We start from the raw sequence: 16,770 nt of genomic DNA, 5'->3' as shown, positions 1-16,770 counted from the left end.
CCTCATCTCTCCTCACCTATTTGTGTGGTCTAGTGAGGTACCCCTTGTTTCCACTTGGACAAAAATCACCATTAGATCTTAAAAGTACATGGTGGATCCAAAAAGGTTTCAAATAGATCTACTCCCTTGTAACTTTTGATTGTTTTAAGTCTTTTGTTTAAGGTAAAATGGAGTCTCCTAACTGAACTATTTTTTTGTAAACTCTTTATTGACAAGGTATATAGAAACAGCTAGATTTAACAACCATGGTTCTCAACATGCGCGTTAAAAAATACAAAAATACGGAGGCGCATGCGCGAGGCTTCCAAGATGGCCGTGATCATCTAAAGCTCCGCTGCCTCGCGGAACGACGGAACCCCTACCGCACGACACGGCTACCCTTCCGCTTCCCGAGCTGTAGGGACGGACTCCCGAAGAGTTGGGGCACATTACCGAATGACCGGGGGACTGGTTAAACGCAATCTGGGTCCGCTGTTCGCTTCATTGGACGTGTGGGAGAAATCCAAGATGGCCACCGCAGCACAGCTCCTATCTCAGGACCACAGATCCACAGGCACGATGGATTTCAGGTCAGATACAGACTTTCCTCCTCTCCACGCCACCCCAGGCAACCCCAGGGGTCCACCCAAGGAAGCCACACCGTCCCCGGCCTCCACGGTCTCCCTGCTGGAACGCACCCTCCAGGAATTCTCCCCATCCCCAGCGGGGACGCACAGGGCTGCCCAGGCTGCCATGGCCTCACATGAGGCTGCTCATGCAGACCCAGTCTCCCACATGGATGCCCTGTTTGTCAAATTCTCTGAACTGTTGGAAAGGGGCCTCTCCCAAACTGCCATGCAAATCACGGGGGAATTAAAAGCCGACTTTATTAACCTAGGCTCCCGGATCGAAACGATCAAGCGTAAAATGGAGGATACAATTGCCAGATCCATTCAAAACTCCAGGCACATTTATTCAGTACAGGAGCAATTAGACCTAGCCATGGCCCGTATTGATGACCTTGAAAATAGGTCATGCAGATACAACATCAGAATTCGAGGGCTCCCAGAATCAATAACTGATGTGTCCAAGGCGGTGCAGGACCTCATTACACAGCTTATCCCTGACATCCCAGCTCCTAAGCTTGAACTTGACCGGGTCCATAGAACCCTTGGCCCCCCTAGGAAGGATGGCACTCCGCGCGATGTTTTGGCCAAGCCACATCACTTTTCGGTGAAAGAAGAAGTTATGAAGAGAGCCAGATCCCTGCAACACGTCATATACCAGGGCCACCAGGTTCAGATCTTTGCGGACCTCTCCCCCTCCACCATACAGAGACGGAGAGCCCTGAAACCCCTCTTGCTTGCAATGTCACAAAAAGACATAAAATACAAATGGGCTTTCCCATTTGCGGTCAGGTTCACAGATAAAAGGGAAGTCTTATGCTTTCTCTACTTTCCCCGAGGGGGAAAAGCTCCTCACCAGGCTGAAAATCATTTCTCAAGAAGCTGATATGGACACTTCTAACTCTGGCCAGAGCTCAAACAAGCGGCCCACACCTAACAGCCCACAATCCCCGTTGTGGACCTCCGGAAGAGCCAAGAAGGTCAAGGATAATGCACCCACCTGAGCAACATTCAGGCCCCTTCTTAGACTCTCCATTCTGTGTCTGACTGTCCGAGGTCCTGGAGAGGGCCAGAGGACTTCTCCCCAACCATGGGAAGTTTGGTCCTCCACCCTTTTTTGCCCTCCCCTTGCCTAGGACCTGTGCTACCCCCTTCCCCATCGCCTTCAATATCCCGGGACGCTATGCAGTACTTCTTCCACCTCCTGGACTGCCCGTAACCCCTCATATTATTTGCGCCCCCTAGAAATAGGCCCTATGGGCTGCTTGAAGGTCTCTGTAGGGGGCTGCAGTCCCCAGCACCCTCCCTGGGTGTGCCACTTCACTTTATGTTTAATGACCAGCATTCTCTGATTAGCGCCAGTGTCTCCTAATCACTATGTTTGGCCGTGCCTTACGTTCTTTCTTGTTGCTTAACCTCTATTGTTACATAATGTTGAATCAACAGCTCGGGTTGTTGCCCGACTAGGGGCCCCCAGTTCCGCGAGGGACCACATGTGCAACTCCCCCTCCCTCGGTCTCTCCCGGGCGCCTGAGGGTCGGGACATCTGACCTTATGGGTCGGCTGTTTACACTGTTCTTTCTCGGGATTTCGGGGGGGTGTCTCCTGCCCTGATCTCCTCTTTCTTTTCCCAGGAACACTTTCTTTCCTTGTCCTATCTCCTTCTGTCTCCCCACTAGGTTGTAAGCTACTCCTGTTGAATGTTTACATGACACTATTTTTTTTTTTTCAGGTCTGGCTGAGCTAATCCAGTCGGCAATGTATTCCGCGAGTAAATCCCAGGCCGTCGATCCCAATGCTCTTGCCGGGAACCCCGCTTCGGAATGGGTAAGTGAGGTCGCCTTCAGATGCTGGGCTCCCCCTCTGCTCCATGGCTGATCCACAAGCTGTTAGGCTTAAGATAGCCACCCACAACATACAGGGCCTTAATTCCCCCATCAAACGGAGAAAAGCTCTTGATTACTATAAATCTCTGAAACTAGATATAATCCTACTTCAGGAAACGCACCTTCCTATCCGGTATAGTCCCAAGTTCCTACATGCCCACTTGCCTCAGTTCTACTTAGCCAACGCGGAATCCAAATCCAAGGGGGTGGCCATTCTAATAGCCAAAACGTGCAAATTCAATAAAAGTTTTGAAAAGGTGGATCCGGAGGGTAGGTTTTTACTTGTAAAGGGCACAGTGGGGGACCACCTTAATTCTTTGGTCTCCTACTATGCCCCGAACACAGGACAGGTCCAATTCTTTGAATCCCTGCTGCGCACCCTTGCGCCTTTTCTACAGGGGATGGTTATTGTCGGAGGGGACTCTAACGTCGCCTTCGATCAAGGCCTTGACAAATCCTCCTCCTCTCATGCCCGTTTAACCAGGCCCACGAAGGCAAGCCTGCGGATCGCCAAATTGCTCCACGCTTATAGGTTATCCGATGCTTGGCGGGAATTAAACCCCACAAAGAGAGACTACACTCACTACTCAGCACCTCACCAATCCTATGCAAGGATTGACCACATACTTGTACCCTCTGCGCTCCTACCCCGGGTGCTCAAAGCCTCCATCACTGACACGGTGGTCTCGGATCACTCGCTGGTAATTGTGACGGCCCTCGGGGGTTCGAGTGGGAGACACCCCAGGCATTGGAGGTTGAACGAATCCCTCCTGTCAGAGCCATCACGAGTTATGGATCTTGACAAAGCACTGCAGGAATATTTCTCTATTAATACGACACCCGATGTCTCCCCCGAAACCCTGTGGGCGGCGCACAAAGCATTTATTAGGGGAAAACTCATTCAATTAGGAACTCAAATAAAACGGGAAAGGCAATCAACCATCCTGAAGCTAGAAGAGGAATACTCTAGACTCAGGGCTCTTCACAAAAAGGACCCCCTCCACACCCCCACCTCCTTGCTAGACAAGACTCGCTTAGAACTTAATCTCGCCCTCACCACGAAAGCGGAAAAATCGGTTAGGTGGTCTGGTCATAAGTTTTACTCACAGGAGGATAAAATAGGCACACTCCTGGCTAATAGACTCTCCCCTAGAACCAAGCTAAGCACCCTCCCTCGGATCAGAAGTGCAGGACACCCGCCCACGTCTAATCCGGTCACGGTTCTGAATGCCTTTCAGGACTTTTACACTTCTCTTTACAGCAGTCCTCCATCTCCCAAAGCAAACCTCCTTCCAAAGTTTTTGGAGGGACTCCCCATCCCTGTCTTATCGGATGCCCACAAACAAGTCATGGAAAGCCCCTTTCAGGTGGAGGAGATACTGGGAGTCATAAAGGAACTCAAAAAAAGCTCCGCCCCAGGCCCCGATGGTCTTTCGATCCTTACTATAAAGCCTTTGCCAACACGCTTGCCCCCCACCTGGCCAATCTCGGTAATCATAAAGCTAATGGAAGCCCCCTAGATCCCCACCTTAACACGGCATATATCACGGTCATTCCCAAACCTGGCAAGAACTTGGAGGATGTCAGCAACTACAGGCCGATTTCCCTCATTAATAATGACCTCAAAATTCTCACGAAAGTTATGGCCAATAGGCTGGCCTCCTTTATCGGACGCTATGTCCACAAGGACCAAGTTGGATTTATCCCTGGCAGACAGGGACCTGATCAAATTCGGAGGGCGATCGACATTATCTCCATTCTGCAGTCTAATTGGGAAGGGGGACCCAAACAATCTGGCTTCCTCCTTTCCTTAGATATCCAGAAGGCGTTCGACTCGGTCTCCTGGCAGTACATCTTTCAGCTCTTTGACAGGTGGGGATTTGGGGCTCACTTCCTTGGCTTATTACAGGCCTTATACTCCCAGCCGAGGGCCCAAATTCGACTCCAGGGATACCTATCCACTCCAATTCCCATTACCAGAGGGACTAGACAAGGGTGCCCCCTATCTCCCCTCATATTTGCAATAGCCATTGAAACACTAGCGATAGCAGTCCGCCACAACATAGACATTTTGCAGACGATATACTGTTATTCCTTACTTCCCCCCTCACAACCCTGCCCAACTTATCCCGAGTACTAGACGACTTTGCCAAGGTCTCAGGCTTGCGAGTCAATTACTCTAAGTCGGTGGCTTTGAATATTTCTCTTCCCTCCCACCAAGTTCTCTCACTCAAACAATCCTTCCCGTTCCAATGGAGTGACACTGCCATCCAATACTTGGGCATCTCCCTTACACCTAAAATGGAGATGTTGTATGCCCACAATTACCCCAAACTATACAGACAGTTGGAAACCGATCTCTGTTCATGGTCTAAACACGAACTTTCCTGGCTTGGCCGGATTAATTCCATAAAAATGACCCTTCTTCCCAAAATCTTATACTATTTCCGAGCCCTCCCAATACCAGTCCGGAAGGACCACCTCTGCTCTCTGCAAAGCAAAATACTGAAATATATTTGGAGCAACAAGGGGTACCGTCTCTCGCAAAACACGCTATTCCTACACAGATGCAGGGGGGGGGGGGGGGGGTTGGGCTTGCCTAACCTTCACAAATATTACCTTGCAGCTCGCCTAGCCCAACTCTCCACGATCTACTCCAAATACGAGAAACCGGATTGGCTGTCCATTGAACGCTGCTCCGTACCCTCTTTTACACTAGATTTTCTATTGTGGTGCCCGCCCAAAGCCAGGCTGCCCATCTTGTCCCCATCCCTCTCTCACTCCTGCGCCCTATGGGACGGTCTCCGCAAAGAGCCTTCCCTAGTCTCCACTTTAAGACCTCTTGCTCACATCTTCCGTAATCATGACTTTCCCCCTGGCCTAGATATCGAGGCCTTCAGATGGTGGTTGGACAAGGGACTATACCGGATAGGTCACTTTTTTAATTCAAGGGGTCCAATTTCCCTGGCTTATTGTATCGAACACTTAGAGCTACCAGACTCGGAGAGGTTCCGCTTCCAACAAATTTCTCACTTCTTACACTCGCTTTGGAAGAACAAACCCCTTCCTCCTCCCTTTACTGAATACGAAGCATGGTGTGGTAAGATCGAGGAGCAGAGGGGTGGTATTTCAGTAATCTATGCAGCTCTCACTGCCCCAACGGGCAAGTCCCCATATATGACAGCATGGGAATCCGATCTTCAGACCTCTGGCAGTCTTGAAACCTGGCAGCTGGCCCTAGCCAGATCCTTTCGTGGGATCCAAAACACCTCACTTATGGAGGCTAGCATCAAATTGATAACTAGGTGGTACCTCACTCCAGCCAGGCTAGCCAAAATCTACCCCACGGCTAACCCCTTATGTTTTAGGGGGTGCCAACTGCGTGACTCCATGATCCACACATGGTGGGAATGCCCTAGGCTTCGATCGTTCTGGACTAAAATCTTTAACTTGCTTTACATGGTCACAGGCTGCCGGGTTCCAAAAACTCCGGAGGTTGCGTTACTCAATGCCCCTGCTCCTTTATTGCCTGGTTACACTCAAAAACTAACCTATTTTATCCTCTTAGGAGCCAAAATTGCGATTGCCTCCGCCTGGAAGCAACCCAGACCCTCCTTCCTCGCAGTTAAGAGGAAGATATCTTGGATAATGTCCCAAGAAAAACTGTCAGGCATTCTGTCAGATACCACGCCTAAATTTAGAAAGGTGTGGGACCCTTGGGCCCGTTACATGGGAATATCTCTGCTGCCTGGGGTGCCCCCAGGCTCTACCTTAGTGCCCAGACCTCACCCCTAAAGCTCCCCCTCTTACATTGAGTGCCAAGCACTCTACCACTGCACCCCTCCACCCTTTTAGGACGTAGCTTACCTCCCTTTACCCCTCTGTCCTTCTCTTTTCTTCCTTTCTTCTCTCCTCTGTCCCTCTAGATGTTCTGTTTTGGTGGTTTGCTCAACAGAGCTATAATTGACAGGTTCTCCGTACAGTCCATTTGAATGTTGAGGTGCCCACTGCGGACGGCCCATCGAATTCTTTCTCCTTCTGAGAGGGGGGGACCCGGGAGGGTACTCCCTCATCCTGGCACAGCAAGTTCCCTCTCAGGGGTGCCAGGGTGGGGGCTCCTGGATGCTACCCCTTACAGATCTATTGGATGGGCTCCCCGCGGGGGGTGACCCCTTGTTTTTCTTTTTATTTGGTTAGCCCCTCGCTGAGGCGGGGCAAGATGTCTGTACCCATTTGATACTGTCTGTCTTCCACAACTGTCTCCTGTTTTCAATACTTACACTGTGACAGCGGGCCTTCCCTGCTGAAGATTGTTTATTATACTGGTATATTTTTGTAAGTGCCTTTATCATAAAATAAAATCTTTTGAAAGTAAAAAAATACAAAATACAAATTTTGGTACAAAAATAGCAAGAAAATTCACGTTTACATATGGATAATTGAAACTGAACAGCTTTCATGAAAAAGGTAATGACCCTATACTTTGAGCAGTTGGATCCAAAAAAATTCAACAAGCCCAGGTAACGTACCAACGCATGTATATTCAGATTTAGGTTTAAGGAGCTTCACACAATACACAACTTATGCATCCACAATGGTGAGAGTAGAGGAGCACCAGACATCCCACACCTTACCATATTTACCAAGACAAGCCCCATGCTCAAAAATTAGTTTTTCATAAGGATGGTGAATCCGATACTTTCTTATCCATTGATGGATGGACAGCAGAGCAGGACAGATTCCATTCAAAGCAGAGTTCCACAAAAAAAATAAATGGAACTTCCGCTTTAAGGAAAGGTGGCATGCCTTTTTTTGGGAGGGGGGGGGAGGCAGGAAACCCTCTTTTTAGAGGGTTACAACTCCTGCTTTTCTCCTGGGGCATTGCGGCGCCAGAAGGAAGATCACCTCTCCTCCCTCTCACCAATCATCTGAGACACGTCACAGGTCCCAGATGATTGCCCGGCCAGTAACAGCGCACAGTGGTGCCCGGCTGTGATGCCACAGCCTGGCGCCCACAGTGAAAATGGCGGCGCCACAGAGAGGAGGGGTGGAGACGAGTGGGGCTTCGTTCCCCCACACTGCTGAACCCTGGGACAGGTAAGTGTCCGGATATTAAAAGTCAGCAGCTGCAGTATTTGTAGCTGCTGACTTTTATTTATTTTTTAATTGGAACTCCGCTTTAAGTGCGATAGACTTACAACTAAAAACAGTGTCTCCCATAGGAAAATTCTGATCTACTTTGGCCATTGTTCTTCATCCAATATACCCAGTAAACAAATTTGAGGGTGGCATGGTACAGGGACAGAGAGGAAGGTAGAGAGTGTTACTACTTGCTGCCAGTATCAATAACAGGGCATAACCACATTACACAAGTAAAATCTGCTCGCTGGCGGGTATATCTAGTGCATGCAGAAGTCGGTATATGATGCAAGGCGTGTAACCGTACAGGAGTTAAAGAAGACTGGTGTAACATATAGAGATTAATAGGTTTGTTGTTAAAGGCTAGTTAGACCGTGAAGTGACAGATAAGATATAAGAGCCTGCCATTTATCTAGGACCTCTAGAGGTTTTTTTTATTAATTGAGGTATATAGTATTTGAGACTATACAGTGGATATCAGTCTCTTAGGACCCTGTGATCTCAGTACTCTGATCACGGCGTAGTCAGAAAAGTGTGTATCAGAAGCACCAAACTGGGTCTGCAAAACATGGCAAAGCTGTAGGTATCTATAAAATGAAGTACGTGGGAGGGCACATTTGTTTTGCAAATCAGTAAATGAGACAAACACATTAATAGAATATAAGTTTTCAAAAGTAACAATATTCCTGTGTTCCCAGAAAGCATAATCAACAAATTTCTGTAGGTGAGGAAATATGGGGTTATGCCACAAGGGTAAAGCCAGAATAGTATCTCTAAATTCATCCAACTGCTTAGCTTCCTTCCATACAGAACGAGCTAGAGTCAAGATCGGCACTCGTATCATTTCCAGAAGATTCAAGGGTGCTTCGAACGCTACCAGCAGGTGATTTACCGAAATCTATTTTAATACATAGAACTACAGCCCATTGTTTCTGCTCTGTTGAGAGACCAAAACCTCACTTGTTCTCACTGGCTTTAAAGGAAATAGGTGTGCTGCTCCTCATTCCCTGGGACTTAACTCTCTTCAGTCATCCATTTACTCACCTAGGGAACCCCTCAAAACTAACTACATGCTATGCTGGGAAGAGAGTAGGCAAAACCTAATCAGATGAGGACTGGGTGGAAATGTGGACCTTCATGGCTAAGAACTAATTTAATATTTTAGCATTAAACCCATTCATACTTTAGTGGGTAACTAACTCCTTTTTGCATTGCCAAGTATGTACCCAACTACTCGCTTCTTTATTTTTGAGGCTGTGGATAAGAGGTTACAATGCTACATGTTTGATGGACATGCCTCACAAAGGTTATGGATCCAGGTTTACTCACTTATATATATATATATATATATATATATATATATAGTTCTATATTGTAACTGACGCAAGGATCCTGTAGAAGCCTTATTAAAGCAAACCAACCCAAACGGTTCCGATTGTTGCGGTGAAATTGCTCGCCTTCAAGTTTAATGCCCTCAGACAGACCATAGCCCAATAACAGAAGTTCATTGTCCTTAAATTTTCAGGCCGAAATACGATTAAATGGGACAAGGACAAATGAAAAACTGGCAGCTAGACACCCACAATATCTAGATATAACTAGAGACCCATGAGAAACTTGTTAAAATCTGAGCCGCATGGATAATCTACTCCAAAATTAACGCTGGGAATTTGCAAATATAGCCACAAGTGGGGTATTGGCCGACTCCCCAGAAACAGAAAATGTTTGCGATGCCTTCAAAATAGTAGTAACTCTTCCCCATGCCACTGAAAACTAAAAATATTTTGGCTAGACTTCTATTTAAAATAGATGTAAAAAAGGTAAAATGCATTTACTCACCAAATGTTGTCTTTTCAACAATTTTTCCAGCATCTGAAAAATCTGCAGTAGCTTGGCCAAATGTACCACAAACTGTGTAATCCTTTAAAATTAGCGTAATGGAAAAAATATATAAATAAAGACATTATGTTTTGCAAAGATTAAAAAGTATCTATTCTTGTGAGTATCCCATCTGGGTAGAGTCACTATTCACCCTGGTGACCACTGTCACAGGGACCGCAAGTAAAAGGAAACCCCAACTTTTACATCTGTCACCAGAATAAGTGTAAATCCTAAAACAGAAGTCCTGCTCTGATGATTGTCTAACAGGGCAATTCTCCCTAATTTATGGAGCTTTCCTTTCACTTTCCATTATGTCTCCAGAGCAGAAAGCAAAGTTGAATCTCCCCAACGGGATAGACACTGTGGCAAATAAATTAAAAAATAAATAAAATAAAATATGACACAAGTTTTAATCATTCCATTCCTTATCCAACACTAAATAAAAAAATAAAAAAAAAGGCTATATATACACAGTTTCATTTCAGCACATCATAGTCATACCCTGGTATAATGATTCTCATCCATGACTGTGAGCAACCTGGCTCCATCGCCAAATCCAAACACTGCAAAAAATAAAAATAAATGTATTACAATACGATTTTTGCTGATCAACTGTGTGTCTGAAATCCAGTGTACTCACGTTAACCATTTAAGGACCAGCCTCGTTTTGAGATTTTGGCATTTACATGTTTAAAACAGTTTTTTCGCTAGAAAATTACTTAGAAAAAACAATATATAGGGTTTGGGGGTTCTAACACCCTAGAGAATAAAATGGTGGTCATTGCACTACTTTTTTTCACACTGTATTTGCGCAGCGGTCTTACAAAAAAAAAAAATCACTTTTTTGAATAAAAAAAAAAAAAAAACACGACAACAGTAAAGTTAGCCCAATTTTTTTTTAGATTGTGAAAGATAATGTTACGCCAAGTAAATTGATACCCAACATGTCACGCTTCAAAATTGCACCCCCTCATGGAATGGCGTCAAACTTTTACCCTCAAAAATCTCCATAGGTGCTGTTTAAAAAAATTCTACAGGTTGCGTGTTGAGTTACAGAGGAGGTCTAGGGCTAGAATTATTGCTCTCGCTCTAACAATTGTGGCAATATTTCACATGTGGTTTGACCATTTTCATATACGGGCGCTACTGCGTGCAAGCTCGTCGGGACTGGGGGTTTTTTTTTTTCCCCCCTTTCTTATTTTACTTGATTTTATTTCTTTTTACACGGTTTTTAAAATTCCTATTACAAGGAATGTAAACATCCCTTGTAATAGAAAAAAGCATGACAGGTCCTCTTAAATATGAGATCTGGGGGTCAAGAAGTCCTCAGATCATAATATATATATATACACACACACACGCTCGATCTTAGTATCACTAATCTGCTACTTATTAATTGTCATCAACTCTACCATTTTCATTAGTTATTTTTTATTCATGGGTCTTTAGTCTGGTTTCACTATCCATCCCATTTTATCCAAGCGTTGTATTTCATAGAGTCAGAGTGCCACCTTAGTGGATCATGTGACTAGGCAGGTTTATCTCCCCAGCACACATATACCACAACTAAGGATGAGCTCAGGTGTGTTCACATGGTCCATGTGCAGAGCCCACCAGGAAGTCGGCGCAGAGCTAATCACAGGCAGTGCTAAATAGTCCCGATGCGTGGCTGCAGAGATCTCACTGCCTGTGATTGGCGCAGTGCTGCGCCAACTTCCTGGCAGACTCTGCACATGGACCATGCAAACATGCCAGGCTCATCCCTAACCACAACAAAGATGATGTTTTGTACGGCCTGAGGATGGAAAAAGCATGCTCCAAAACATGAAGACGCCTCCTCTCAACCTGCACCCAGAGATGACGTACTCTCCAATCTCCTCTGCGTTCCCTGCTGTTCCCATAGACTGCAAATGCCGAAATCCACCCGCATGAGCTGTCTGCTGCACTTCAGAGACATGGATGTTTAGGAGAAAACCACCCCTGGATTTAGCTGCAGGATCACTATAATGCTTGTGTTTATGCTCCCTTTGTGAGTAGTTTCATTTTTAACTTCTCATTAAAATGGTTTACCAATACTGCACTTAGAGGCGCTGTGTTTCTTTTTCTTTGTTATATTGCAGAGACTGCTTCTAGCTCTTTACACTGGCTGCCCTTAGTGCTGGTACATGGATTCCTCTCCCTCTTCATCTAAGAGACTGTTGCTAAATTAACACTGCTCCCTGACAATCAATATGGCCATTACATATTAAAAAAAAAAAAAAAGAAGAGGTTTTAAACCAGAATTGGCTGGTTGTGGAGTCAGTCTATCAATCCTAAAACAGGTAGATAGTAAATATACAGCATGCATTTCAAGATGTATTAAGTGGTTTACCTAGATTTCCATTTGAGGAAGACTGACTAAATTAGACTTCTAAAAAAAGAAGGAGAAGGAGAAAGAGAAGGAGAAGGAGAAGGAGAAGTAAATTTGCAACTTACCCAAGACCCCAGATGACATCTTGTCAAGTTTGTGCCCTACACCAATCTTCAGGAAAGTGTAGGCTGGCCCTTTAACTGTGAATGTGTCAAAACATGAGACAAGAAATCCAAGATGAAACAGGTGTTATGTCCAGTACATGAATTCATTAAAGGCAATGTATAGCGACTCTCCTATTTTGCTGTCTTTATTGTGGTCAGCAATAAAAACATTTAAAAATATAAAAAAAAAATTATCAGGTAAACATTGCATAGTATTGGATTTTTTTTGCCATTAGGTGGAACTTTAGCCTCTTTTTCATTATTCTGCCTGAGACCAGTTAGCAGTGTACTGTAAAGAGTCTGTTTTCAAAGTTCAGGCTGCAGCTTAAACAGAGAGGGACTTAGGCAGCTCCCCCCCCCCACCAGAGTCTGAAAAAGCCAGCCAAAAGGCAGGCTGCTATTACAGCTGCGCTGTCTCTTTAGCTAACCCATAGCGCTTTGGGAATCCTAACGTATCATTTAAAAAAAAAAAAAAAAAAAAAAGATTGTATACGTATAGTAAAACAAGACACACATTAAAGCTAAAGTTTACTTTTTTTCTGTACAGCTTTTGTTAGATTACTTGCCCCATGTTGTGCAGGCACCTGGATCCCACAGAACTCTTCACTGCATTGATGGCAGGTTCTCTCCTTGTCCCTGAACTTCTGGTGCTGCAGGGGTTAATAGCTTTAGAAAGGGTAAGCTGTATCAAGAACCCACCTCCTTCTCCTCCATTGAGAAAGTTCTTTCATTGCTTTGACTGCCTGGAACACAATCTGTAAATGGGGAAAAGGGATCCTGTGCCTCACTACTCTCCCCCATTCAGAGAATGTGTTACAGGCAGAGTAAACAATGAAAGAACGTTTCTCAGCGGAGGAGGAGGAGGAAAGAGGGGGTGGGTCTCCAGCATAACTTTTTCATAGCAGCTTACTCTGGAGATATTAACCCCAGCTGCACTAGAAGCCCACAGACAGGAGGAGGATGGGCCATGTCTGCGGTGAAGATTTTTCCAGGATCCAACTGCCTGCATGAAGTGGGACGTTCATTACTTGTAAGTAACGTCACTAAAGCTTTACAGGGAAAAAAAAAAAAAAAATGGATAATATAAAACTATATTTCTTTTAAAGGATCACCCATTAAAGGAATATTGAAAGGTACTAACCCAGCACATGGTCAACTAAAGATGGGACAGATGTGATCACCTTGGTTAGTTCCACCCCACTGCAGCCTCCGCTGCTTTCTGGCAGAAAAAGCATCTTTTGTTGAGATGAATGTTCATGGAGAGAGTTCAATTCTAAACAAAGGGGAAAAAAAAAGTTTATGAAAATAAACTTGTGAAAAACTGTACTGTTATGCGTAAATAATGTATACAATTTTAATGCGCATTGATGGTCAAAATGAGACCATATCTATATTTATTTCCGCATTTTATTTCAATTATTTCTAGCTCCTAATAATTTGGACCACCTTGAAGTTTGTAAACTTACTTTGTAAAGATCCCCACACATTTACTTTCTTGAATTCTGTGAAATGTATTCACTATACCCTGTGAGTAGGCACTGCTGTGCCACCCATTTTACAGAGCCTGCCATCTGATCTACAGAGTTAGGCTTCATGTACACAGGACTTTGAAAACCTCTACAGAACGCTGGAGCATGACAGCTATTGACGTTTAAAAACGTTTGTTGCCACTTTTACATGCCACGCTCTTGCCTTTATAACCATTTTTGATAGATCCTCACTAGACCCTCCAAAATGCCATCATCATCTCTCACGCTCTCCCCAAGGGTTCTCAAAAGACAATTTTTTGGCACCAGAAATGATTCTCCATGAAAAACAGCAATAAACAAAAAACGCTTCTAAATGCGAGTTACTCCGTTTACACGCCATTACAAGCATTTGGCGTTTCAAATGCCTCTGAACATCTGTCCTGAATGCATTTTTTTCTTTAAAAAAAAAAAGCTTCAAATCTCAACTGCCTGGAAACTACTATAAACGACTGTGTACATGTACTGATAAGATGACAGATGAGAGTTCAGAGGCTGCTGATAAAAAAAAAAAAAAAAAAAAACGCCCAACTGCTCCTAATCATCCGTTTATCAGCTGCAGTGTACATGTAGCCTTACTGGGAGAATGAGTTTCAGGAGGCAGAGTCAGTACAGGAATCACTGTTTGCAGGCAGCAAGGTACCATGGGATATGTAGTCCTTAGAAATTGAAATTAAACAAAAGAGGAGAAGCTGCAAAGCATGCGGGGAATCCGGGTAGTTTTAGAAAGAGATGACCAGGCAGCAATCAACACGAAAGGCGAATTTTCAAGATATCATATATTGTATTGTCAAATAAAACTATTGTTCGTTTTGTTATTACAATGCTGATGTTACAAAATGAAAACATATGCTGTAACCATAGACCTTCGTTAAACTGCAAAGAAATAATCTGCTGTTTTTATAAAGACTCCACCCAAGTAACTGTACCTTTCAGTAATGTCATCTCCAGTGTGTCACGCACATTCTTCCAGATAACACCAGGTGGTTTATACACAGAAAATAGCCCATTCAATGTACGAAGAACAGAGGATTTGGACAGTGCCATGGCTGAGCTTTCACTTAAAAAAAATAAAATAAATCTATAACACAAAAAAAAAAAGTGGTTAATGCCAACTCCATGCATAGCGTAATACTAAACCACTTCCCATACAAGCAGTGTGTATAAACAGCATCTTTGATAAGGTTTTAATGGTTACAAAACCACAAAGGCTACTTTAAACGTTGGGGTGTCATTGATGCTCCTCTGAAAACCAATCCACAATGGTTGAATTTTCAGAAACATTTGAAAGGTAGGTCAGAGGTGACATTATCTCTGGGATGCCTATTTTAACCATTGAAAGGCTGCAGCACTGCATCTCAACCATGTGCATTACCCCATTCCCTTGAATGGGTCAGGTTGGGAACATTGCTGTCCACCAAACGTGGCCTGTGTTATAACTTCCGCCACAGTCATGAAGCAAAGCATTGCAGCATGTGTACTTCTACCACCCCTTCTGGCCAACACATTAGGCTAAGGGAAGGTGGTAAAAAACCTGCCTGTTTTTTTGTTTTTGTTTTGTTTTTTTAACCACCCCCAACTGCAAATGAAAACTAGACCTAAGTGGAAACACCCAGAAAACACCCATGTTTATATAAACATCTTCTAGAAGGACACCCTATATTAGTGTCAGTGGGAAAAAGACTCCAGATGTGAGCCATCGGTGGCACGAAGGGCCCCCTGTAGGGGCCATCAGTTAGAGAAGGACCCCCATATATTAATTATCAATTGGGAAACCCGCTTCCCTTACAGACATTTACAACGATCACTGACACCTGAAATTGAGAGAGAAATATTACTCAGGGAACCCTGGTTGAGCAAACCGTCGCCATACACTCAACCTCATCTAAAAATCAAGGGCCAGTCATACAATGCACACACCGCTTATCACTTACTGCACGTACAGAACTACTCCACACCGCACAGGACAACTTACATTAGTTTACGTTACTTTGCCCTCTGTCAGCGGCCATCAGCTTCCTCTGACCCCACGTGCTTCCGCCTCCCTGGGTGTACAAAGATGGCCGCGGACAGACACCGCCTCGTGTTTTCCTATAGACGGCGCCCACACCGGGCCCACGCACTATTCATTACAATCAGATATGACGTTTATGGAATAGAAGACATCACTCAAAGCACCGCCCCCTCACACTGACGGATATTCCCATCCACCAATGAGAAGAACCGGTTCAAGCGTCGAGGCCGCCTGAGGAGGGCGTGCCCATAACGTAGCGCGGCCGTTGGGCGGAAGTGGGGAAGTCGGAGCGTTGGGTCACGGCGCATGTGTCTTCCTGCCGCCGGTGAGCTATGGAGAGGAAAGTGCTGGCGCTCCAGGCTCGCAAGAAGCGGGTGAAGGGAAAGAAAGGCATGAAGAAGCCAGAGCCGCCATCGCGCAGCTCTGCCCCCGAGCCTCAGTCAGACGAGCCCCAGGAAGAAGAGGAGGAGATGCTGGGCTCTGATGACGAGGAGCAGGAGGACCCCAATGACTACTGTAAGGGGGGGTACCACCATGTGAAGATCGGGGACCTCTTCCATGACCGATACCACGTCATCCGGAAGCTGGGCTGGGGCCACTTCTCCACGGTGTGGCTGTGCTGGGATCTCCAGGCCAAACATTTTGTGGCCCTCAAAGTGGTGAAAAGTGCGGAGCATTACACAGAGACTGCCCTGGATGAGATCAAACTGCTCCGCGCTGTCAGGGACACCGACCCCAATGACCCCGGGAATCAGCGAGTGGTGCAGCTCCTAGACGACTTCAAAATCTCTGGTACCAACGGCACGCACATCTGCATGGTCTTCGAGGTGCTGGGACACCACCTGCTGAAATGGATCATAAAGTCCAATTACCAGGGAGTGCCGCTTCCCTGTGTGAAGAGCATCATCCGGCAGGTCCTTCAGGGCCTGGACTACCTGCACTCCAAGTGTAAGATCATCCACACCGACCTCAAGCCAGAGAATATCCTGCTGTGCGTCAACGATGCCTACATCAGACGTCTGGCATCTGACGCCACTCAGTGGCTCCGTTCAGGTGGTCCTCCTCCCTCGGGATCGGTGGTGAGTACAGCGCCCCAGCCCAAACCCTCGGTGAAGTTGTCAAAAAACAAAAAGAAGAAGCTAAAGAAAAAGCAGAAACGTCAGGCTGAGCTCTTGGAGAAACGGGTACAAGAGATAGTAGGAATG

The 16,770-nt window shown here is 45.5% G+C and overlaps 2 protein-coding genes across 2 annotated transcripts in view; one reads left to right on the top strand and one right to left on the bottom strand.

Moving 5' to 3' along the window:
* The window catches only part of TRUB2 (TruB pseudouridine synthase family member 2), a 28,237-nt gene extending 12,567 nt beyond the window's left edge, over positions 1–15,670 (bottom strand). The window contains exons 1-6 of the mRNA XM_077448225.1: positions 15,527–15,670; positions 14,481–14,632; positions 13,167–13,298; positions 11,987–12,061; positions 10,013–10,074; positions 9,470–9,551 (exon numbers count right to left, since the gene is read on the bottom strand). Coding sequence (XP_077304351.1) covers positions 9,470–9,551; positions 10,013–10,074; positions 11,987–12,061; positions 13,167–13,298; positions 14,481–14,598 — 469 coding nt within the window. The 5' untranslated portion in view covers positions 14,599–14,632; positions 15,527–15,670. The remainder of the gene's footprint in view (positions 1–9,469; positions 9,552–10,012; positions 10,075–11,986; positions 12,062–13,166; positions 13,299–14,480; positions 14,633–15,526) is intronic.
* A 128-nt stretch (positions 15,671–15,798) lies between these two features.
* LOC143924149 (SRSF protein kinase 1-like) overlaps positions 15,799–16,770 on the top strand; it is a 2,553-nt gene continuing 1,581 nt past the window's right edge. Inside the window, exon 1 of the mRNA XM_077448224.1 lies at positions 15,799–16,770. This exon is cut by the window's right edge and continues 1,581 nt beyond it. Coding sequence (XP_077304350.1) covers positions 15,898–16,770 — 873 coding nt within the window. The 5' untranslated portion in view covers positions 15,799–15,897.

Source organism: Lithobates pipiens, unplaced genomic scaffold (assembly GCF_037356315.1).
Source record: "Lithobates pipiens isolate NorthernLeopardFrog02 unplaced genomic scaffold, aLitPip1_a1.2 Scaffold_22, whole genome shotgun sequence".
Classification (NCBI taxonomy): domain Eukaryota; kingdom Metazoa; phylum Chordata; class Amphibia; order Anura; family Ranidae; genus Lithobates; species Lithobates pipiens.
The sequence above is the reverse complement of the archived record's forward strand: the minus strand, read 5'-3'. Positions and strand labels throughout refer to the sequence as shown.